The 25,993-nt window shown below is 46.0% G+C and overlaps 1 protein-coding gene across 1 annotated transcript; it reads right to left on the bottom strand.

Annotated features, from left to right (window-relative positions):
* Nucleotides 1–22,690: 22,690 nt before the first annotated feature.
* LOC141089322 (zinc finger BED domain-containing protein 5-like) lies at nucleotides 22,691–24,568 on the bottom strand. The gene has a single exon (XM_073575644.1). The coding sequence runs from the start codon at nucleotides 24,566–24,568 to the stop codon at nucleotides 22,691–22,693; it is 1,878 nt and encodes a 625-aa protein (XP_073431745.1).
* Between the last annotated feature and the right edge of the window lie 1,425 nt (nucleotides 24,569–25,993).

The following is a 25,993-nucleotide window of genomic DNA, read 5'->3' as shown; positions in this document are numbered from 1 at the left end:
ACTGATCCCCCTTTAGCTGACATTTTTACAATTAAATCAGAATGTGATTCCCAAGATTTTAGGGCTTCTCTTTCAGCATGTGTTAAATTACAGGATTTTTTATTGTAAATTTGGCTTTCATCATTGAGCAGTTTTTTGATATCTCACTCAAAACACTCTTGAAACTTATCCATCTCCTCCGTTCTAGTTTGACCTGGATAAAAGGAGGAGTTCTTGATTTTGTATGGAAAATAAGAAGTCAGAGTGTTGGACGAGACAACACAAGTGTCTAAATCATTTAGATTAATGAGACAATTCTGTTCCGCAAAACTTTTACCAAAAAATTCATTAGTTATAGAGATTTCAGTTGCAGATTCAGACATATCTGTAGAAAAAAAATGTCTCTTGACTGTGAGATCTCTAATGAACTTGTTAATGTCTTTTAACATAGAAAAAATGTCTACTTTGTGATTAGAAGGTGCAAAATTCAAGCCTTTGGATAAAAGTTTAATTTCAGCTTGTGTTAAAGTAGTTGAAGATAAATTAATCATGTCTACAGATTCATTTTGTTGGCACTCCTTAATCAGTTCTTGAAAAATGCTGGTGTTTCGGTGGTGCTTCCTTCCACCCCTCCTTGTCCGTTTTTTGAAGTATGATCAAATTTCTGCGTTTTTTTTTATAATATCTCGATTGAGATTTAGGTTGTCCTTCAGTAGAAAAATCATATGATGGATCCGGTGAAATATCAGAAGATTCACAGTCAATCGATGAAAAAGTGACTTGGTTCTTACGTGATGTATTCACAAAAGTGCGGTTGCGATTCTTTAAAATAGATTTGGGTGAATAGAGTGGCTTCTCCCACCTGCCCCATTCATAAATTTGATTGTTCGAATAGTCAAAAACGTCTCTATTAAACTTTCCTTTTTTGAGGCAAATTATTGAATCCTCCAAAGACTGCATCTTATTCTTTAGTCCTTTTTGAAAGGACTCATAATTCTCAGCAGTTAAAGACGTTTTAAGAGACATTAGATTTTTATTTAAATCAGTCTGAATTTTTGTTAATTCTTGACTTTCATATTTGACTATTAACTGCATTAGTTGTAGAGAGCATTGGGACAGGATGGTGTTCTAAGCAGTGGTAAACTCGTCATAGTAAACTGTTGTCGGTATTTTTTTGATCCTTCGACCCCTAGGGATCATGTTCTGATCAATATAATTTTCAAGAGTAGTTTGATCCCGCCATATGCGGGTTTCATTTAATGACAGCTTTTCCACTTCTTGCATAAGATTTAAAACTTCAGATGGTGTGTCCACAGCTTTACTAATGGACTGGAGAAGCACGTTCTTTCCTTGTTGGATCGATCAAGGAATCCATGATAAAATGTGGTTTCAAAACAAATCAGTCCAAAGAGGAATATTGCTGCAACACAGCTTAATGTTCGCCCAAGAAAAAACAGTCCTTATGATCTAATCTTATACGTCATATAAATGGAAAGGTACTGATATGGTATACCCACACTAAGTACGAAGCAAAAATTTTCACCCTAGCTCAGCAGCAACTCTCCCTACACTGCCTAATTCTGGAGCAGACTGTGACAAGCATGGCGGCGCCAGGTCTGATATAGACCTGATGATACTGTGCAGCCAGCCAATCACTGTAATACCACAACCAACATGGCTGTGGCAATTGCAGTGTGTGGCAGACAATCCCTGCATGTTCATTGGCTCTCTAAAGAGCGCCAAACATGCAGGGCGGGGATCCGAGCTCTCGCCTAGCAACCCCGGAAATACTCAGCGAGCTCCAAGCATCTCGAGCGGTGAGATGCTTGGGTGAGTACCGAGCAGTGGCGAGCATGCTCTCTCATCACTAGTAATCACAGATGTGGTTCGTGCAATTTCAATCAGAGAACAAACCCCATTAATATAGGGGCTATAACACATCATGTAACAGAGTTCATATCATAGAAAACCCAGTTTGTTGTATACATCATTTTCTTTCCATGCAATTATGAAAACAATAAGACCTCTTTAAGCGAGATTCAGAGAACACTACAAAAAGATATCATCTGGAAAAGTCTCCACTAGATTAATCGAACATATCCGTGAAACACACAGTTCCGATCCTAAAGTTTTATGTTTTGTTGCTTAGAAAGAGTCCACCTGCTTGAACAAGGGGGCAATTTAATTACAGGTGCTTCTCACAAAATTAGAATATCATCAAAAAGTTAATATATTTCAGTTCTTCAATGCAAAAAGTGAGACTCGTATATTAGATAGTTATTATAAACAGAGTGATCTATTTCAAGTGTTTATTTATGTTAATATTGATGATTATGGCTTACAGCTAATAAAAATCCAAAATTCATTATCTCAGTAAATTAGAATACTTTATAACACCAGCTTGAAAAAATGATTTTAAAATCCGAAATGTTGGCCTACTGAAATGTATGTTTAGTAAATGCACTCAATACTTGGTCGGGGCTCCTTTGGCATCAATTACTGCATCAATGCGGCGCAGCATGGAGGCGATCAGCCTGTGGCACTGATGAGGTGTTATGGAAGCCCAGGTTGCTTTGATAGCAGCCTTCAGCTTGTCTGCATTTTTCAGTCTGATATCTCGTCTTCCTCTTGGCAATACTTCGTTGAGTCTCTATGGGGTTAAGGTCAGACGAGTTTGCTGGACAAATTTATGCTACTGTTGGGTTGTCTCCTGACTCGATATTGATTTTGATATCACAACTAGGAGCTGGTGGCAGTAAAGTGTGTCCTGGGGTATCTGGGGAGACTCTGGCAGTGACGGACGGAGGTTATTATGTGTGTATTACCTGCCTGAGACTGGGGACATACATACTGCCCTCCCTGCAGAGTGCCCAATAGCCAGTACATAACCAGGCAGCCCTTCAGGTGACTACTTATCCTAGGTGTAGTTCCCTGGCTGACCTGAGTGTAAGGGAGGCGCCAGAGAGCTGCAAGTTCCAAACCAGGAATTGAAGGTGGGATCGTGAAATTGGATCCCTGACACACCTATAAGTTACTCTTATGTAGAGAAGCCAAATGGATCTTACGTATGAAAGCTCAAGGTCCATTGGGCTTTAATGATAAGGTAGATATGAGTGTGTTTTTATAACTGAATTCATTTGTCCTGTGTATGTTTTTTCCTATTGTTTTTAATGCTTGCTACGGTCACTTGCTATACAGACGAGTGTGTGCAGCTATAAAAAAGACTGCCCAATTTGCATTAGCCACACCTTGAACCCGTGAAGAGTAAGAAGCGCACAAAATGTCTGTCGTTCACTACAGAACTGACTCCCCTGCCTCCACAATTTTAATCTTGATGTACTGAATAAACAAGATTTTTTTAGCAGAAAGAACAGTGCCACCTCTTCACTTCTTAGCTTGGATACCAAGTGAGCATATTTAACCTTCAGGTGATTCAAATGATTGTATAACATTGGGCTGAGTAAATTCCCATTTTTTACACTAAAATCTTGGTTTTGCCCCAAGTTTTTAATTTTCAAAAGGGTAATAGGAGAAATTATATAACAAATTGTACTGTTTATTTTCTCCTGAAAAAAATTATTCTATATGCCAATACCCCAAACATGTTCAGAAACTTTTGAGACACAGTGCAAAGCTCAGAAGGGAAGAAGCGCCATACTAGAGTTCAGATTTTGCAGTTATTTGTTGAAGTTATGTCACATTGGCAAAGACTCTTAGGTCTCATAACAGCAGAGCCCCCATAAGTGACCCTATTTTACAAACTACATCTCTCAATTAATTCATCTAGGGGTGCAGTCCTCATATTGACCCAGCAGGTGGGTCAAAGAATTTGATACCATTTGATGGTGAAATAAAAAGAATTACATTTTTACCACAACATTTTTTTTAGCCCCAGAGTTTATTTTTTCACTAGCGAAATAGGTAAAAATGGCACTAAAATGTGTCACACAATTTCTGCTGAAGGTGGCATTAGCCCCATATATGGCAATACAGGCATGCTTAACCATACGACAAGACTCAGGAGGGAAGGAGCGCTATTTGACTCTTGGAAAACAATAGTTTATGGACTCCATAAACAGAGCCAAAAAGTTCCAGAAAAACAGAATCCCCCTTCAAGTGACCCCATTTTGGAAATTGCACCCCCCTGGGAATTTATCTACAGGTGTAGTCACAATTTTCACTCTATGGGTGTTTACCAGAAACAAGTAGCAATGGGTGTTGCTGAATAAAAATCGCAAATCTACCAATGTAGCGCCTGTTAGAGATGAGCGACTTTGCCAATTTTAGGTTTGAGTCGGGTTTCATGAAACCCGTCTTTCTCAAAAGTCGGGTCGAACGAAATCGGCCTACTATAGGGAAAAGTCGGAGACCGACTGAAACACGAAACCCAATGCAAGTCAATGGGGAAGCAAAGTTGGCAGGGAGTGGAGGACAGTAAACACACCTACAGTGCCCATTTCAATGCCCAAAACATAAATTCTTATTACTGAAGCTTGTCAACCTTAATTTACATTATAATAATAGTTACGCACTGAAAACTGGGGGTTATTTGGATAAAGTTGTTGGGGGTAGGGCTGGCTCCAGGTTTTCATGTGCCCTGGGCCAAAAAGCGCCCCTTTAACACATACCACAACTCATGATGCTCCGATACGGCACAGAAATATAGGTATAGTACAATGACAAATACTTCACTGCTTACATGACATGACTGATCTATTTTAAATTCTACAATAGCTCAAAAAAAGGACAATATATTACTCCATACAGTATTATGGCCACCACATTGTGCGCCATACAGAATAATGAGCCCCATATATTTCTCCATACAGAATAATTGGTCACATATAATATTCCATACAGTATATGATGAGCTCCACATAATGCTACAGTATATGATGGTACCCCATGGATGATGTTCTAGTGTGTTATGGGCCCAAATAATGCTCCATATATAATGGGCCCCATTTCTAATGCTCCAGTGTATAATGTGCCCCATAGATGCTGCTCCAGTGTCTGATCTTCCCCATTTAGAATGCTCCAGTATATGATGGGCCCCATGGATGATGCTCAGGAGTCTTATGGGCCCAAATAATGCTCCATATATAATGTGCACCATTTCTAATGCTCCAGTGTATAATGGGCCCCGTAAATGCTGCTCCACTGTCTGATGTCCCCCATTTGGAATGCTCCAGTATATGATGGGCCTCATGGATGATGCTCCAGTGTCTTATGGGCCCTAATAATGCTCCATATATAATGGGCCCCATTTCTAATGCTCCAGTATATCATGTGCCCCATATATGCTGCTCAAGTATCTAATCTGCCCCATTTGGAATGCTCCAGTATATGATGGGCCTCATGGATGATGCTCCAGTATCAGATGTCCCCCATTTGGAATGCTCCAGTATATGATGGGCCTCATGGATGATGCTCCAGTGTCTTATGGGCCCTAATAATGCTCCATACAGTGGGGCAAAAAAGTATTTAGTCAGTCAGCAATAGTGCAAGTTCCACCACTTAAAAAGATGAGAGGCGTCTGTAATTTACATCATAGGTAGACCTCAACTATGGGAGACAAACTGAGAAAAAAAAATCCAGAAAATCACATTGTCTGTTTTTTTTTCATTTTATTTGCATATTATGGTGGAAAATAAGTATTTGGTCAGAAACAAAATTTCATCTCAATACTTTGGGATATATCCTTTGTTGGCAATGACAGAGGTCAAACGTTTTCTGTAAGTCTTCACAAGGTTGCCACACACTGTTGTTGGTATGTTGGCCCATTCCTCCATGCAGATCTCCTCTAGAGCAGTGATGTTTTTGGCTTTTCGCTTGGCAACACGGACTTTCAACTCCCTCCAAAGGTTTTCTATAGGGTTGAGATCTGGAGACTGGCTAGGCCACTCCAGGACCTTGAAATGCTTCTTACGAAGCCACTCCTTCGTTGCCCTGGCGGTGTGCTTTGGATCATTGTCATGTTGAAAGACCCAGCCACGTTTCATCTTCAATGCCCTTGCTGATGGAAGGAGGTTTGCACTCAAAATCTCACGATACATGGCCCCATTCATTCTTTCATGTACCCGGATCAGTCGTCCTGGCCCCTTTGCAGAGAAACAGCCCCAAAGCATGATGTTTCCACCACCATGCTTTACAGTAGGTATGGTGTTTGATGGATGCAACTCAGTATTCTTTTTCCTCCAAACACGACAAGTTGTGTTTCTACCAAACAGTTCCAGTTTGGTTTTATCAGACCATAGGACATTCTCCCAAAACTCCTCCGGATCATCCAAATGCTCTCTAGCAAACTTCAGACGGGCCCGGACATGTACAGGCTTAAGCAGTGGGACACATCTGTCACTGCAGGATCTGAGTCCATGGTGACGTAGTGTGTTACTTATGGTAGGCCTTGTTACATTGGTCCCAGCTCTCTGCAGTTCATTCACTAGGTCCCCCCGCGTGGTTCTGGGATTTTTGCTCACCGTTCTTGTGATCATTCTGACCCCAAGGGGTGGGATTTTGCGTGGAGCACCAGATCGAGGGAGATTATCAGTGGTCTTGTATGTCTTCCATTTTCTAATTATTGCTCCCACAGTTGATTTCTTCACTCCAAGCTGGTTGGCTATTGCAGATTCAGTCTTCCCAGCCTGGTGCAGGGCTACAATTTTGTTTCTGGTGTCCTTTGACAGCTCTTTGGTCTTCACCATAGTGGAGTTTGGAGTCAGACTGTTTGAGGGTGTGCACAGGTGTCTTTTTATACTGATAACAAGTTTAAACAGGTGCCATTACTACAGGTAATGAGTGGAGGAAAGAGGAGACTCTTAAAGAAGAAGTTACAGGTCTGTGAGAGCCAGAAATCTTGATTGCTTGTTTCTGACCAAATACTAATTTTCCACCATAATATGCAAATAAAAGGAAAAAAAAACAGACAATGTGATTTTCTGGATTTTTTTTTCTCAGTTTGTCTCCCATAGTTGAGGTCTACCTATGATGTAAATTACAGACGCCTCTCATCTTTTTAAGTGGTGGAACTTGCACTATTGCTGACTGACTAAATTCTTTTTTGCCCCACTGTATATAATGGGCCCCATTTCTAATGCTCCAGTATATCATGTGCCCCATATATGCTGCTCCAATATCTGATCTGCCCCATTTGGAATGCTCCAGTATATGATGGGCCTCATGGATGATGCTCCAGTGTCTGATGTCCCCCATTTTGAATGCTCCAGTATATGATGGGCCCCATTTTTAATTAACCCAGGCATGGTATGTGAAAAGAGCTCCATGGAGTAATCTGAAGTGTGTGCTGCCGCATCCTTCACTTTTGGTGTGGGTGAAGGACACAAGGAAAGTGGTTGCTCCTGACCAGAAGCCTGCACTTACGACTCAGTGCTTGCATTTTTTTAAACTTAAGAAGAGGAGGTGATAGAGCTGGAGGCTGTTTCAGCAATGTAGGACAAAAACAGTTCCTGATGCTCCGGCTTTAAAAACAGTCTACCTACTCCTAGAAAACAGAGCCTTACAGACCTTCCAGAGCTACACCATGATGCAGGCTCAACACCTCCTGCCTTAGCTGCTATTGTGTTTTTGGCACTACCAGCAGATGCACCACCACCACCATCAGTACCAGGTGGCCCCCCACGCCCACGTTTGCGTCCTCTTCAACCATACTTCCTCATGTTTTAGAAAATTGACCCAAAATACCAGCATATATATGGTACTGTATCAGAAGCGTACAGCTCTATACAGTCTAGGGATAACAGTAAATCTCCGTATATATTTCATGAGTCATACACAGATGCTCACAGGCTCATTATGGATTACTCAATAAACTAAAAAGGAGAAAAAGGGTACAGTATCACCAGATACAAGGTATATATAGTATAGTAAAAATGTTTTTTACGTGCTTATGCATGATTTGAGAGACCCCACCCCTCTCTTGTGTGACATGCACATAAGGAGCTGTCTTGCACCACGTGCCCATACCAGAAAGCGCCTGTCTTAATCCTGCTCATTTAGACACTGTTCATATGTTCAGGTTTTAAATACATTAGATAGGGACTGCTTCAATACGGGTTACTTTGACGTTGGTGAAGCAGCTTGGCATACATTTTTTTGCAAAAAAAGTATCGACTAAATACCCTGTGTTTGTTATTACCTTTTATCAGCACTTGCTGATTACTGTTATATGTCTTAGTGCAAGGTATTTTTGCACATTAGTCATTCTGTGCTTTTTGTTTGTGTTTCAGTCAGGGTGGTGTGAACATGGTCCAACAGACTTGTTCACATTGTGCATGTCACATGTGTGTTTTTAATCCAGTTTTTTTGTGCTTATTCATGATTTGAGAGACCACACCCCTCTCTTGTGTGACATGCACATAAGGAGCTGTCTTGCACCACGTGCCCATACCAGAAAGCGCCTGTCTTAATCCTGCTCATTTAGACACTGTTCATATGTTCAGGTTTTAAATACATTAGATAGGGACTGCTTCAATACGGGTTACCTTGACGTTGGTGAAGCAGCTTGGCATACATTTTTTTGCAAAAAAAGTATCGACTAAATACCCTGTGTTTGTTATTAACTTTTTATCAGCACTTGCTGATTACTGTTATATGTCTTAAGGGGGTTTTACACTAAGCGATATCGCTAGCAATATCGCTAAAACGTCACTGGTTTTGTGACGTTATAGCGATATTGCTAGCGATATCGCTATGTGTGATACTTACCAGCGACCGGCTCCCCCGCTGTCCATCGCTGATCGCGCGAGAATGTCCGGCTCCATTTCTCGTCGGGCGCTTCCTGCTGGGCTTCCTGCTGTGACGTCCAGCGACGCGTGGTGGCGGGCGGGAGGACGCAGGATCGCTGTGTGTGAATGGTAAGTATCGTGCGCTGCGTCGCTGCTGCATCGCTGTGAGGTCTTTCTGTATGAAAGCTCACTAGCGATCATTTAGCGATGCACCAGCGATCCTGACCGGGTCTTATCGCTGGTCGGATCGCTGGTGCATCACTAAATGTAAAAGGGCCTTTACTGCAAGGTATTTTTGCACATTTGTCATTCTGTGCTTTTTGTTTGTATATATAGTATAGTGTAAACATTCTGAATCTCCGTATACATTTCAGGCGGCAGACACAAACGCTCTCAGGCCCAGTATGGAGTAGACAAGAATATGAAAAGCTGTAAATGGGTAATGTAACACAAGCATACACCTGTATACAGTGTTGGGCAAATTTGAAATCTCGGTATATATTTCCGGAGTCACTCTCAGACGGTCACTCAGTCTGGGTTTGACCATAATAAAAAATGTTGTAAAAAAGGTACTGGATAGCAAGCATATATATTATAGGGTACAATTGAAATCTCCGTAAACATAGTCCCGTAGTCAGTCTCAGACGCTTACTCAGTATGGATTTGACCGTAATGCTAAATGTCGAACAAAGGTACTGTATAACAAGATAGAAGCTGTATCGAGTATAGGGTAAAATTTGGTATCTCCGATTCTGTTAGGCATTGGGTTCCTGTGGCTGCATAGCAGGAATCCAGAGCCATGCAGCCAGCGGTCTCCTATTCTCCTCTGACCTCTCAGGGACCTGCACAGCAATCGCGGTGATCCAGACACCCTGCTCAGACCAGTTCTCTGGGTGTGATTGTTGCTGCTACCTCTTGACCAGCAAAAGTAGCTCAGCCTGCTCTGCAGCAAGCCACTCCAGAGGCTAAGTCCTTTCGCCGCGCTACTGGGCATGCTCACGAGACGATCTCCAAGTGGAGATCGGGAGTCACGGCTCAGGTCCTTCTCCTGATCTGATTGGTCCATCCCAGAGATCTGGAAGGTCCCGGAAGCGCACGGCTATAAAAGGTCCGCATGGCCGCTCGGCCATGCGCTAGTATAGACACTAGATGCTAACTACGTGTATGATGATGGATGTATGGACATGCAAATGACTCATTATGATTCCCCTCCTTTTGATATTACGTATGTGGACAGGGAACTAGTGTCAGAGTCAGCGCCAGTCAGTGGCACGTTACAGGCCACGGTCTCCATCTTCACAGTGCTAGCGTCCGACGGTGCGTCTGTCCGGGCATTGTCGTATTACGGCTAGTTTAGTTGCCGTGCTGCAGTCAGCAGCAGTTGGGGCGTTCGCGGTAGCGACGCCGCACGCACGGTAGGTCAAGACAGACTTTGACCCAGAGTCTAGGGCCTAGTCCTGTGACCGATTACCGTGTGTGCACGCCGCCGAGTCCTGTGAGGTCAACAGACTCGGTATTCATGTCTATGTTTAAAGCGTCTCTGTGAGTCAACAGGGTATGCTCCGCGCACAACGGGTGACATTCAACCCGCGTGCGTTATACCGCCATATAGCGCATCTGCCATTAGCTAGAAGCGGTGTAACACCTACTGCATGGTGGACCCCGGGCGGCGAATGCACTTATTATTATTTATTTATTTAGTGCGTTCCGCCGTCCCTAACATTATACTAGCGCCAGGGTCTGTCTAGTAATGGCGGACCTGCAGCAGCTACAGCGGTACATTTGGCAGCTGGAGAGCAGGTTGGTGGCTATTGAGAGCTCCACCTCAGCTGCGAATGCTACAGTGGCCGCTGTTCATTCAGTCGCAGAGGCTGTCTCACGCATGTCCACATCCATGCCTATGCCGACAATAACCTGCCTCCCGTTGCCCGATAAGTTTTCCGGTGACAGCACCGCCTGCAGGGATTTCGTGAGTCAGTGCTCTATCCAGCTTGAGTTACTGGCCATGCGATTTCCTATAGAGTGGGCTAAGGTGGGGTTTATTGTTTCTCTCCTATCAAGCAGGGCGTTAGAGTGGGCTACGCCATTGTGGGAGCGTGATGACCCCGTGGTTCTGGGCGCTGCTCAGTTCCTCACGGCCCTGAAGCAGGTGTTTTTGGGACCACGGATCATGCACGACACCTCTCTCCAATTATTGGCCCTAACACAGGGGTTTCTCTCAGTCAGCCATTATGCCATCCGATTCCGGACATTGACTTCCGAACTGGAGTGGCCAGCACTCGTCCCTGTGTTTTGGGAGGGTTAGCGGAGCATGTCAAAGATGCTCTAGCAACCAGAGATGAATTGATTGCCATCTCCACCCACATTGATCTCCGGTTCACAGAGCACAGGCTGGAATGTGCACAATCCAGACGAAGGGTTAACTTGGCTCCCACCTTGTCCGAGCTGCTAAGATTTCCAACTCAGGAGCTTACACTTTCTGAACCTATGGAGGTGTCCCGCGCCTCGCACGTTGTTACCAGTGCCAGCAGGTTGGTCACTCGGCCAGCACGTGTCCTCTGCGGTCGAAAAAACGATCACGTCCAGTGGTCGTAGGTGGTGGTCAAACTAATATGAAACCCTTTTCTCCCAAACTAGTATTCCAAGGGACCTTAGATAGCGGGGCTTCCATCTGGGAGGTAGAGGTCACGGTGGATTCTGGGGCAGAAGGGAACTTTATGTCTTCGACCTTCGCCCTAAAGCACGCTATTCCTCTGGTGTTATTGCCCCAACCCCTGACCATCAGGGTGGTTAATGGTGCACCTTTGCCATCTTAGGTGACCCATCAGACAGCACCACTCAGTCTCTCAAACTCACCGTCCCACCGTGAGATTTTGTCCTTGTTCATTTTGCCTGATGGCATCGACCAGATGCTTCTCGGAGTTCCCTGGCTCCGTTGCCATTCCCCTCATATTGATTGGGCTTCAGGGAATATACTGGGTTGGAGCAAGGACTGTGAGGGAAGGAGCCTGAGGACAGTGTTCAGGTAGCTTCCACTGAAGTTCCCGCAGATTTCTCCGCGCTTCCCAAACCGTACCATCAGTATGCAGACGTCTTCTCTAAAAAATCTGCTTCTGCCGCACCATCCTTATAATTGTCCGATAGATCTATTGCCAGGCATGGAACCTCCTAGAGCAGGGTTCCCCAACTCCAGTCCTCAAGGCCCACCAACAGATCATGTTTTCAGGATTTCCTTTGTATTGCTCAGGTGATAATTGCTTCACCTGTGCAATACAAAGGAAATCCTGAAAACATGACCTGTTGGTGGGCCTTGAGGACTGGAATTGGGGAACCCTGTCCTAGAGGCTGCGTGTATCCGCTATCACTCCCCGAGATGGAGGCTATGTCTCAATATATCCAGGAGAACCTGGCAAGAGGTTTTATCATAAAGTCGGTGTCGCCGGCTGGTGCAGGGTTCTTCTTCGTACAGAAGAAGAGCGGAGAGTTACGTCCCTGCATTGATTACAGAGGTCTCAACGCCATAATGGTTAAAAATAAGTACCCTCTTCCGTTGATCTCTGAGTTATTTGACAGGTTTCAAGGGGCCCGGATCTTTACAAAATTAGATCTACGGGGGGCGTACAACCTGATTCGCATTCGCGAAGGAGACGAGTGGAAGACAGCATTTGACACCAGGGACAGCCATTATGAATATCTGGTCATGCCCTTCGGCCTCTGTAATGCGCCTGCTGTCTTCCAGGATTTTGTTAATGACGTCTTCCGCGATATGCTCACTACCTCGGTGGTGGTCTATCTGCATGACATCCTTATCTTTTCGCCAGATTCGACCTCCCACCGGAGAGATGCCTGCAGGGTCTTCGACCGTCTGCGGGCGAACTCTCTTTTCGCCAAGCTGGAGAAGTGCCAGTTTGAGCAGGAGTCCTTGCCATTCCTGGGCTACATCATCTCGGCCCAGGGGTTGGCTATGGATCTGGCCAAACTGCAAGCGGTAATGGACTGGCAGGTACTACATTCACTCAAAGTGGTGCAGCGCTTTTTGGGGGTTCGTCAACTATTATCACCAGTTCATCCCCCACTTCTCCACACTGGTAGCTCCTCTGGTTGCTCTCACAAAAAAAGGAGCTAATCCTAAGGCTTGGTCTGAACAAGTCTCCAAGGCCTTCTCGTCTTTAAAATCTCATTTTGCTGGCTCTCCCATCTTACACCGTCCTGATGTGGATAAACCTTTTATCCTAGAGGTAGATGCTTCTTCCGTCGGTACAGGAGAAGTCCTTTTCCAGAAGGATGCTCAAGGGTGGAAGCATCCCTGCTTCTTCTTCTCTAAGACCTTCTCACCGGCGGAGAAGCACTACTCCATCGGGGACAGGGAGCTGCTGGCAATGAAGTTGGCCTTTTCCGAGTGGAGACATCTCCTGGAGGGAGCCCGGTTTCCCTTCCAGGTGTATACGGACCATACAAATATGGTCTATTTACAAACAGCCCAGCGCTTGAACTCTCGTCAAGCTAGATGGTCGCTCTTCTTCTCCTGCTTCACCTTGCACTATCTCTCTGGAGAGAAGAACGTCCGTCCGGATGCTCTCTCATGCTCGGTGGTTTCAGCGGAGGAAGAGGAGGCTGAGCCTCGGCTAATTCTCCCTACTGAGAGTATTAGGACCGTGGCTCCAGTTGCTCTCGAGTCAAGACCTTTGTCCCTCCTCAGCTATGGCCGGAGGTTCTTGCGTGGGAACACGCGTCCAGGGTGGGTGTTCACTTCGGCAATAAGCGGACCACAGAACTCCTGGCAAGGTTTTATTGGTGGCCGCACATGGCTCGAGACATGAAGGAATACATACAAGCATGCGTCTCGTGTGTGCGGAACAGGTCCTCTAGACAGAGGCCGGCTGGGTTATTGTATCCTCTGCCGGTGGCAGACAAACCTTGGGAGATGGTTGGCATGGATTTTGTGGTTGGCCTGCCCAAGTCTGGTGGCAGTACGGTCATCTGGGTAGTCACCGACCATTTTTCTAAAATGGTGCATCTGGTGCCACTCGCGCGGTTGCCTTCCGCTCATGGTCTTGCCACACTGTTCATAAAACATGTATTCCACTAGGATAGCATGCCGAACAAAATTGTCAGTGACCGAGGTCCCCAATTCGCGTCCCGGTTTTGGAGGGAGCTCTGCTGCCTACTCAGCATTGAGCTAAACCTATCCTCCGTTTATCACCCCGAGACAAACGGGTTGGTTGAGAGAGCCAGCCAAACCTTAGTCACGTACCTGCGGCATTTTGTCTCTGCCAGGCAGGATGACTGGGCATCCTTGCTACCATGGGCTGAATTTACCCTGAATAATGCAGTGGTTGATTCCACTGGTCAGACGCCGTTCCTTCTTAATTACGGCAAGCATCCACGCGTCCCTGTACCGATGCCTGTTTCCTCCACTGATTCCAGGGTGGCAGACTGGGCAGTGGAGGCTCGCAACATTTGGGATCACACCCAGGATGATATTCGAGCCTCTAAAGAAAGAATGAGGGCGTCCGCCGACACACATCGGCGTCCCGCTCCAACCTTTTCCCCCGGCGACTTGGTGTGGCTCTCTGCTCGAAATATCAAGCTGCGGGCCGAGTCTACCATGTTCGCGCCGTGATACGTCGGACCTTTTAAGGTTCTCGAGCGAATCAGCTCGGTGGTCTACCGCCTGGCTCTTCCACCACATTTGGCCATCTCTGACATCTTTCATGTTTCCCTTCTTAAACCTGTTCACATGACCCGGTTCTCCGAGTCATCTGCTGGCTCATCAGACTTGTCGTCGGATGAGTTTGAGGTTAACGCCATTGTGGGACGTAGGATTGTGGGTGGCAAAAAATTTTATTTGGTGGACTGGAAGGGTCATGGTCCAGAGGCCCAGACCTGGGAGCCAGTGGAGAACATCCACACTCCGCTCCTGATCGCGGCCTTTGAGCATACCAAGGTTCAGAGGGGGGGCCCTAGGAGGGTGTGTAATGTTAGTCGTCGGGTTCCTGCGGCTGCACAGCAAGAATCCATAGCCATGCAGCCAGTGGTCTCCCATTGTCCTCCAACCTCTCAGGGACCTGCACAGCAATCTCGGTGATCCAGACGCCCTGCTCAGACCAGTTCTCTGGGTCTGATTGTTGCTGCCACCTCTGGACCAGCAATAGTAGCGCGGCTAAGTCCTCTCGCCGCGCTATGGGTATGCTCACGAGACGATCTTCAAGTGGAGATCGGGAGTCACGTGCTCAGGTCCTTCTCCTGATCTGATTGGTCCATCCCAGAGATCTGGAAGGTCCCGGAAGCGCACGGCTATAAAAGGTCCGCATGGCCGCTCGGCCATGCGCTAGCATAGACACTAGATGCTAACTGTGCGTATGATGATGGATGTATGGACTTGCAAATGACTCATTATGATTCCCCGCCCTCTGATATTATGTATGTGGACAGGGAACTAGTGTCAGAGTCAGCACCAGTCAGTGGCACGTTACAGGCCACGGTCTCCATTTTCACAGTGCTAGCGTCCGACGGTGCACCTGTCTGGGCATTGTCGTATTGCAGTTGGGGCGTTCGCGGTAGCGACGCTGCACGCATGGTAGGTCAAGACGGACTTTGACTCAGAGTCTAGGGCCTAGTCCAGTGACCGATTACAGTGTGTGCACGCCGCCGAGTCCTGTGAGTCAACAGGGTACGCTCCGCGCACAATGGGTGACGTTCAACCCGCGTGCATTATATCGCCATATAGCGTGTCTGCCATTAGCTAGCAGCGGTGTAACACCTACTGCACGGTGGACCACGGGCGGTAAACGCACTTATTATTATTTATTTATTGCGTTCCGCCGTCCCAAACAGATTCACCGTATATATAGAAGGCGTAAACCACACACGCTCACTCACTATGGATGATACCGTAATTCAAAATTTGGAACAAAGGCACTGTATCAACACTTGTGTATCCAGTCTAGGGGTAATTGTAAATTTTCGTCTATACTTCCGGAGTCAGACACAGACACTCACAGTCTCAGTATGTATCACACCAGAATTTAACAATTAGAAAAAGGGAAAGGTAGTCGAAGTGTACAACAGTATACAGTGTTGTGGTACTTTTAAATTTTCGCATATAGTTCAATCTCAGTAAGCCAGTCCAAACTCTCCGCTACTGGAAACTACATGGATACAAGTACATAAAGCACCACTGCATCTGCTTGTAAGTTGACGTCCATTACAAATGGTAGCCATTGATCATCTGAAGGTAGAGGCCATCAAGAGAGGGCATAGCTACATCTTAGCCATCATCGATCAATACACCAAATTTCTAGTGGCCGTCCCTGTGAAGAATTTAACTGCCCAGATTACACAGCGGTGGAGCAGGGAGAGGTAAGTATTGCAACTTGCAAGTGCTGTGGCCATGACCAAGCAGGGGGGGCACATTCGTGGTCTACAGTACTGGTACAGTGCCCATCATAGTAAGCTGGTGTGTCTGATGGTGACTGGGCCCCCCCACCATCAGAGACACTGTATTGTACTATGAGGGGCCCTGTGCCAGTGCCGTTGGCCATCCGTGGACCCATCCACCTGTTCAGAGCAACGGCACTTGCCCGGGTGCGCCAGGTGTTGACCGCAGCCATTGAGGGGGTGGGCAGCCCACTTAGGGAGGTTTAAAAAATGGCATATGTTGATGTGCTGGCTGGACATTCAGCTGCTGCAAAGGGGGGAATTGGGCAAGTCAGAGGAAGAGAAGGACAAAAGCGAGGCAGTTTTCTCGGAACCTATGTGTCATCAGGGGAAGGTGGGACAAAATCCTTTGCAATCCATGCATGGTTCATTTTAATGAAGGTTAGATCATCAACATTTTGGGTAGACAGATGAGTCCTTTTTTCTGTCAGGAATGACCCAGCAGCACTGAAGACTCTTTCAAATAACACACTAGCAGCAGGGCAAGCGAGCTCCTGTAAGGCATATTGTGCCAATTCAGGCCAGGTGTCAAGTTTAGAGGCCCAATAGTCAAAGGGGAATGACTTGTGAGGGAGAACATCGATATGGGAGGAGAAGTAGTTTGTAACCATATTTGACAACTATATGCCAACAACTTAGTGGGATAACCCACCCAATGATCTATGTGGGATATTCATAATACAACTTGTTAAACCTACTCAAATAAATGAATAAACCCAAATACAAATCCAAATGAATGGAAATATTAAAATACTTTATTAAGTTCTATTTTTATAAAAAACAAAAAAGGAAGAAACCAGCTACAATAGACATATATAATACCTTAAAAGCATGGCGTTCACACAATGGACATAAGGGCAAATTTCATACAATTTGTTAACATACAATCCTCATAGAATGAAACTTAAAGTGCAGTGCAAATGTAGGGAAGGTGACCCCACGGACGGGCTGACTGGTCAGATTTAGAAATGGAAAACAGCTAGGAAAGTATAGGTGATGTGCAGCACCTTGAACTGACATTAGAGGGCAGGGAGGAGTGTGAGCATAGGACTTGACATCAGCTTAGGGCTAAGAAACCGTTGGTCATGGGGGTGGAGTTATAGGGAACCGGCAAAGCTATAAATTTGACAAGAGGGTTCCAGAAAGTTCCAGTCCCCAGGGGGAGCTCAGGTGACGAGGAGACTGTGACAGTTGCTGCACTGTGAGGAAAACCCAACCAGGAGGACAGAAGAGAAAGGAAGTCAGGGGGGTGGTCCTGACATAAAGTACCACAGTATAGACGAGGCTCCGGGTGTAGGACACCGTATTTGGAACGACATTTGACCAGTAAAATTACTGTTGGTGCACAGGCCTACGGCGGCCACATTGACGGAGCTGTCAGAAGCGTCGCAGAGTGTAAAGGGAGAAGGTACGTACATATACGTCCCCGGAGAAAGTACAGTGTCACAATGTGTTCTGTAACCGGAGAGCTGTGAAGAGAACTGCGGTGTGCTGTGAGGCCGTCTGGCGAGAGAGAGAATAAACTTGGACCTGTTGCACCCGAAACTTGCCTCCAGCCTGTGTCTGTACGTCACTGCGTGGGATCCAGAGGGATCACCCCCCAGCCCGGCCCAGCAACCCTACACAAATAGACAGATAAATCTGAATTAAAGTGCAAAACAAATGTAAACAGGATTATATACCAGTGATAAGGTGCCCAGTAAATCTCCAGCTCCAACGCACGTTTCGCCTCATGTGGCTTTCTCTAGGAGTCAAATTTGACAACTGCTGTCTCCTGTCACTTTTAATCGATGCAGTATTAGCAGTTGTGTGAGCGGTACTTGAGAAATTATTCCACAACATGGTCATCAAACCCCTGTCTCCAATGCCACTTTGGCTGTGTGCACCATGAACACCTCTTCCATTGTGCCCACTACGGCTCGTGGGAGAAACCGCACCGCTGCTGTGTGCTGGGAAAGCCTCAAACAACCTGTTTACCAGAGTTGCTTGTTTGTTAGCCAATATTATCTCTAGGTTCTCCTGTGGCATGATGTTGTGTAATTTGCCTTTGTAGCGTGGATCGAGGATGCTGGCCAGCCAGTAGTCGTCATCTCTCATCATTTTGGAAATGCGGGGGTCCCTTTTTAGGATCCGCAAGGCATATGTGGGCCAATGTTCCAGGTGTCAATCATGCACTGCCAGTGGTGGGTGGAGGTGCACTTCCTGGCAAATCCACATCCCTACAGTCACGCACAAACACTGTACCTGACCTTGGAACGCCAACATTTTCTCTTGCTCCCAGAGAAGCATTCTTCTGCCCAAAATAATCATCCCCCTCATCATTCTCCTCTTCCTCTTCTTTCTCCACCTCGTCCAGGACAGTTCCCTGACCAGACAATGGCTGACTGTCATCAAGGCTTCCCTCCTCCTCCTCTGCAGACGCCTGATCCTTAATGTGCATCAAACTTTGCACGAGCAGACGCATAAGTGGGATGCTCATGCTTATGATGGCGTCGTCTGCGCTTACCAGCCGTGTGCATTCCTCAAAACACTGAAGGACTTTACAGAGGTCTTTCAGCTTTGACCACTGCACACCTGATAATTCCATGTCTTCCCGCAAACTGCCTGCCCGTGTATCCTCCCACAAATGCATTACAGCCTGCCTCTGTTCCCACTGCCTCTCAACCATGTGCAGGGTGGAGTTCCACCTTGTTGTAACGTCTATGATTAGGCGGTGCTTGGGGAGGTGGAGCAATCGCTGCAGCTTCTGCATACGACTGGAGTGTACGGCCGAGCGACGGATGTGCAAGCATAGTCTTCGCACCTTATGGAGCAGGGATGTTAACTCTGGATAATTATTAAGGAAGCACTGCACCACCAGGTTCAAAGTGTGAGCCAGGCAAGGTATGTGTGTGAGTTTTGCAAGGGCTATGGCTGCCACAAAATTACGGCCGTTATCACTGACTACCTTGCCTGCCTCAAGATGTAGTCTGCCCAGCCATGACTCTGTTTGTCGCTGCAAGTAGTCAGCAAGTACCTCCGCGGTGTTTCTGTTGTCGCCCAAAGACACCATCTTTAACACAGCCTGCTGATGCTTACCACTAGCTGTTCCATAGTGAGACACCTCATGTACAACACTGGCAGCTGTGGATGGAGTGCTCGTGCAACTGCGCTCTGTGGACGAGCTTTCGCTGATAGAGGAGGATCGAAAGCCTACAGCCAATTGTTTCCTATACCGTGGGCTAGGCAGCACTGTTCTATCACCGCTGTCCCCAGTGGAGCCTGCATCCATCACATTAACCCAGTGCGCAGTGATGGACATGTAACGGCCCAGGCCATGCCTACTGGTCCATGCATCTGTTGTGAGGTGCACCTTTCCAATCACTGACTGTTTTAGTGCATGGACAATGCGGTCTTTCACATGCCGGTGGAGGGCAGGGATGGCTTTTCAAGAAAAGAAGTGCCGACTGGGTAGGTCATAGCGTGGGACAGCGTAGGCCATGAGTTCGCAGAAAGCTTCGCTTTCAACCAAACGGTAGGGCATCATCTTAAATAAGATTAGATTGGCAATGTAGGCATTCAAACAAAGTGTACGCGGATGAGAGGATGAGAACTTTCTTGTCCTACTCAGAGTGTCTGGTAGGGTGAGCTGGACTGGAGAGCTGCATATGGGGGAAGTAGCGGTGGACCGGACGGAGTGAGAGGGGGTTGGTGATGGTATTGGTGGTGATGGCCTAGATTCAGTGTTGTGTTGCAAAACCATTGTGATTCCCTGAGTGCTTTGGCCTTGCGACAACACCTCCACATTTTGTGCTGGTGGTGTGCTTAACGGTGGCGGTGGTCTTACCGTGGGGGAAGCGATGGAGCATTACTGGCTACTTTCAGTTGGAGCAGGTGCACACGTGCTACCTGAGGTTTTGCAGTCCGTCCACGCTTGCAAGTGCATGTTGATTAAATGTCTAAGCATGCAGCTGGTATTCAAATTTCTGAGTTGCTCACCTCGGCTAAAGGTCGTTCCGCATTTCTTACAGGTAACCTTTGCCTCATCCGTAGGATTTTGGATAAAGAAGTGCCACATTGCACTCTTCTTATTATGGTATACATTTTCTGGCCTTGCACGCTGTGATAAGTTGACCATCTGGCCAAGCTGTCCTGCAAATCTTTTAGATTTTGGTCCACGTTTTTGGACAGCAACGGGCCTGCCAGATAACCGCTGCTGCGATGTCAATGCCTGCTGCGGATCCTTCTCCTTATCTGAACTATTGCTAGCGCCACCCTCCTCCTCCAATGGATGCCAATCCGGGTCAAGAACTGGGTCATCTATCACCTCCTCTTCAAAGACATGTGCACCTTCCTCTTTACCTTCATCCATATCACCATGTAAGGTGGTATAGTATGCGGAAAGGGGCACCTGAGTTTCATCAGGGTCAGATTCTGGCTCAATAGACTGCGAGGGCAATGTAGTGCTCTGGGTCGATTTACCAGCAGAATCATCTAGCAGTGGCTGTGCATCAGTGCACTCCATGTCAGATTCATCTTGGACTGGGGAATTCTGGATTTGACTGGATAACCCAGGCATGGTATGTGAAAAGAGCTCCATAGAGTAATTTGAAGTGTGGGCTACTGCATCCTTAATTTTTGATGGGGGTGAAGGACACAAGGAAAGCTGTTTTTCCTGACCAGAACCCTGCACTGACGACTCCGTGCTTGCAGGTTTCGAACGTTCAGAAGAGGAGGCAATAGAACTGGAGGCTGTTTCGGCAATGTACGCCAAAACCTGTTCCTGATGCTCTGGCTTTAAAAGCGGTTTTCCTACTCCAAGAAAAGGCAACCTTACAGGCCTTCTTGGGCCAGAGGATGACGCAGGCTCAACACCTCCTCTCTTAGCTGCTATTGTGCTTTTGCCAGAACCAGCCGATGCACCACCACCATCAGTACCAGCTGCGCCCCCCTGCCCACGTCCGTGGACCCTTCCACCATAATTCCTCATGTTTGGGAAAATGTACGAAAAATACCAGCAGAGAGATGGTACTGTATGAAGAGCGTCCAGCTGTGTAAGATATATTAAAAAAATTAAATCTACATATATATTTTGTTAGTCACAGATGCTCTCACAGTATGTATTGGACCGTAATCCAACAAGCAGATATACAGAACTGTATCAGAAGTGTACAGCTGTTTACGTTTTTGGCATAACTAGCAATCTCTGTATATGTATTTACGGAGTGTCACACACACACACACGCTGACTCTGTATAGATGTGACTGTAATGCGAATGGCAGATATACAATACTGTTTGAGAATCAGACAGCTCTATACGGTGTGTGTATTGAAAATTGTTAATCTCCGTCTATTTGTATAGGGACTGACACACGCTGTCTCTGTCTAGTTTTGACCATTATCAAACAGCAGATATACGAAACTGTTTGAAAAGCGCACAGCACTCACTCTAAGGTGTAGGTCTGGAAAAACGGAAAAACTCCTCGTCTTTTTTTTCCAGAGTCACTCACAGATAGCTTCTATTTGTCCGTGATACCAGACAGTACACGGTAGTGTGTGAGAAGCGTACACCGCTATATGGTGTGTGTATGGAAAATTGTCAATCTCCGTCTATTTGTATAGGGACTGACACACGCTGTCTCTGTCTAGTTTTGACCGTTATCAAACAGCAGATATACAAAATTGTTTGAAAAGCGGACAGCACTCACTCTAAGGTGTAGGTCTGGAAAAACGGAAAAACGCCTCAACGTTTTTTTTCCAGAGTCACACACAGATAGCTACTATTGTCCGTGATACAAGGTGGTACACGGTAGTGTGTGAGGAGCGTACACCGTTATACGGTGTGTGTATGGAAAATTGTCAATCTCCGTCTATTTGTATAGGGACTCACACACGCTGTCTCTGTCTAGTTTTGACCATCATCAAGCAGCAGATATACGAAACTGTTTTGAAAAGCGGACAGCACTCACTCTAAGGTGTAGGTCTGGAAAAACGAAAAAACACCTTTTTTTTCCAGAGTCACACACAGATAGCTTCTATTTGTCCGTGATACAAGGCAGTACACGGTAGTGTGTGAGGATAGTACACCGCTATACGGTGTCTGTATGGAAAATTGTCAATCTCCGTCTATTTGTATAGGGACTGACACACGCTGTCTTTGTCTAGTTTTCACCGTAGTCAAACAGCAGATATACGAAACTGTTTGAAAAGCGGACAGCACTCTAAGGTGTAGGTCTGGAAAAATGGAAAAACTCCTCAGCTTTTTTTCCAGAGTAACACACAGATAGCTTCTATTTGTCCGTGATACCAGGCGGTACATGGTAGTGTGTGAGGAGCGTACACCGCTATATGGTGTGTGCATGGAAAATTGTCACTCTCCGTCTATTTGTATAGCAGTGATTTTCAACCTTTTTTGAGCCGCGGCACACTTTTTATACGTAAAAAATCCCGGGGCACACCACCAACCAAAATGGCACAAAATGACACTAAAACAGTACATATTATACATATAGTTAATAATATAGATTCTAAATGTATTTTTACTCACTCAGTGTGAAACCTGGGCCTGTTTCGATAAACACAAAAGGGATATCCTGGCAGGAATGGTGGAAAGACACACACGAAGCTCTTCCTCAACAGTTCTCAGTCTCTCCCTGTTTTTAGTTTTTATCGCAGTCAAGCTTGAGAAGCCCAGCTCACATAGATATGTGGTCGAAAATGGGAGCAATGTCAAAATAGCTTTGTTGGCCAGAATGGGGAACTCCTTGGCAACAGATAACCAAAAACTGTGCAAAGGAAGATCAGCAAACTTTAGCTTTAAACCGCGGTCTTGCTTCAGTTCAATGAGTTCCTCTTGCTCCTTTAAAGTCATGTCCTTTCCAGCAACGGATAATGAGCTGTATGGGTCCCTAACCCAGTCAAGGCATTCTGTGAAGGTTGAAGAGAAATAAAACGATAACTTCTCCTCAAGAGTTTTCAAATGTCTGCCAATCACCTCGCACATTGCAGCAGTGTTGTCATCATGCAGTTTCTCGGTGAGCGGGAACATCTGAAGGTTGCCACCCTGCACATGTTGCTGCCAGAGCTGCACCTTTAAACGGAATCCGTTCATTTTATCAGTGCTTGTAAGCAGGTTTTCATTTCGGCCTTGCATCCGTGTGTTTAGTTCATTCAGATATTGAAATATATCAGCCAGGTATGCCAGCTTTGCACACCACTCATCACTTGCAAGCAGCTTTGAATAATCGGACCTCTCGTTTGTCAGAAATATTTTAAGTTCCTCTCGCAACTCATACACACGGGCCAGCACTTTGCCGCGTGACAGCCACCTGACCTCCGTGTGGAGCAATAAGATTTTATGTTCCGCTCCCATTTCTGTACACAAAGACGCAAATAAGCGACATCTCAAAGGTCGCGTCTTCACAAAGTTCACTATGCGCACAACATCATCCAACACAGGAGCTAGATCTGCTGGTAAGGTCTTTGCAACGAGGGCCTCACGGTGCAAGAAACAGTGGGTAAAAAGAACATCTGGGTTTCTTTCTTTAACCCTACTTACAAAGCTTTTGATGCGCCCGACCATGGCTGTGGCTCCATCAGTGCAGACACCTGTGCAGTTTTCCCATGTAAGCCCACTTTTATCACGATATTCCGATGTGACCTGGAATATTACCTCTCCTGTTGATTTTTCTGGCAGTGCCTTGCAAAATAGGAAGTTTTCTCTAATGGCTTCTCCATCCACAAAACGCACATTGGCCAACAGCTGACAATGTCCACTGATATCCGTCGACTCATCAAGTTGCAAGGCAAATTTCTTACTGATGCGCACCTTTTCCAAAACAACAGTTTCAATGTCCGCAGACATGTCATCAATCCGTCTGGCAATTGTGTTATCAGAGAGAGGCACTTTAGCTATCTCTTTGGCTGCGTCAGGGCCAAGCATCTCATTTACAATAGCTTTACAAGCTGGCAGTATTAATGTTTCTGCCACAGTGTGGGACTTTTTTGATTTAGCTATGAGTTCAGCAACAAGGTAGCTAGCTTTGAGGGCTCTCTCATTTACCTTTGTGCTTTTTCTCAAAAAAGTTGCCCCTTTCTCATTGTTTGTACGTAAGCGTACAAAATACTCCATCGGCTTGTTTTGAACGGAAGGGTGTTTCGTTTGGAGATGGCGTTTAAGCTTGCTTGGCACCATGGTGCTATTGGAAAGCTTCTCACCACACACCAAGCACAGTGGTGTTGGTGCTGTCGCATCCCCAGCGGAAGTAAATCCAAATGAAAGATAGCTTTCACTGTATTGCCTTGAGCTCACTGTCTTGTCTTTTTTCTTTTGTCGACCTCTCATACTAGGGCCTTCATCTGGGTTAGAATTGTGTCCAGGGTCCTGTTCGGCATTTGCCTTTTCCATTCTCAAATACTTCTCCATCACTGCTGAGATAGTGTGCGCAGCCACACACTAAAATAGAAGAGTATTACATTATCTGCCACACTTAAACTTTAAGTCTTAAAGGACCTCTGCCAGGCATATTTCACTCTTGAGGGCTTAAAAAGCAGCTCTTGTGGTGATAAGAAGCCGATTTAAAACCCCCAAGAGTGAACTTCGTGAGAGCTGTATGTGTGTAATAATGACTTATATTACTACGGTCTGCATTTCCTGCTTGAATTGACACTAGTGACGTAGCACTCAGCTTTCTCTATAAGTAGAATAGAGCCGGCTGCAAAGTGCTACGAGCTACGCCACTAGAGTCAATTCAAGCAGGACATGACTGCTGAAGACCGGCAAAATATCATTTATTATTCCACACATACAGCTCTCACGGAGTTCACTCTTGGGGGTTTTAAATCAGCTTCTTATCACCACAAGAGCTGCTTTTTAAGCCCTCAAGAGTGAAATATGCCTGGCAGAGGTCCTTTCAATAAATTATTTATTTTAAAAAAGTCAAATAAAAAAGGATAACCCCCTCATATATACAATCCCATGTAACCTCATACATACAGTCCCATGTATTCCCATATATATATATATACACAGTCCCATGTAAAGTCATACATACAGTCCCACGTATATGAGCCACATAATTATCAGCATATACCATATATATATATAGTATATGAGCTGGCGCTTGTACTCCAGCCTCATGGCCATAGTATTTCTCATTGTACCCCTTTATATTGCAGTATATGAGCCACATAATTATCCCTTTCTTTTAGTAATATGCCCCATCATTATCCCCTTCTTTTAGTAATATGCCCCATCATTATCACCTTCTTGTAGTAATATGCCCCATCATAATCCCCTTCATGTAGAAATTGCCCATTCCACTACCTCCATCATTTCCTTCTCCCCACCACCCCATTATTGCCCTTTCGACAACCCCATCATTGCCCTCTCCCCACCACCGCCTTCTTATCACCCCCATCACCGCCTTCTCCATTGCCCTCTCCCCATCACCGCCTTCTCCATGACTCCCATCATTGCTTCTCATCACATCCATCAACTCACCTACACACGCACACAAACACACACCTCTCACCTAGACACACACACACACACACACCCCTCACCTCTCCTCACCGGCAGCTTCCTCTCACTGGCACAGCAGCCGCGGAGCTGAATGATGATGTCATCCAGCCGCGCCGCTGACTGCTGTGTCAGGGAGGAAGCGACACAGGAACACGGGACTGCTGCCTCTCCGACCCGCCGCCCTGCTTGCCTGCATGTAAATTAGCCATGCGGACACGCGGCACACCCACTGTTGTATAGGGACTGACACACGCTGTCTTTGTCTAGTTTTGACCGTTATCAAACAGCAGTTATACAAAACTGTTTGAAAAGCGGACAGCACTCACT

Source organism: Dendrobates tinctorius, unplaced genomic scaffold, assembly GCF_039654945.1.
Source record: "Dendrobates tinctorius isolate UK_male_01 unplaced genomic scaffold, ASM3965494v1 ptg000045l, whole genome shotgun sequence".
Taxonomy (NCBI): domain Eukaryota; kingdom Metazoa; phylum Chordata; class Amphibia; order Anura; family Dendrobatidae; genus Dendrobates; species Dendrobates tinctorius.
The sequence above is the reverse complement of the archived record's forward strand: the minus strand, read 5'-3'. Positions and strand labels throughout refer to the sequence as shown.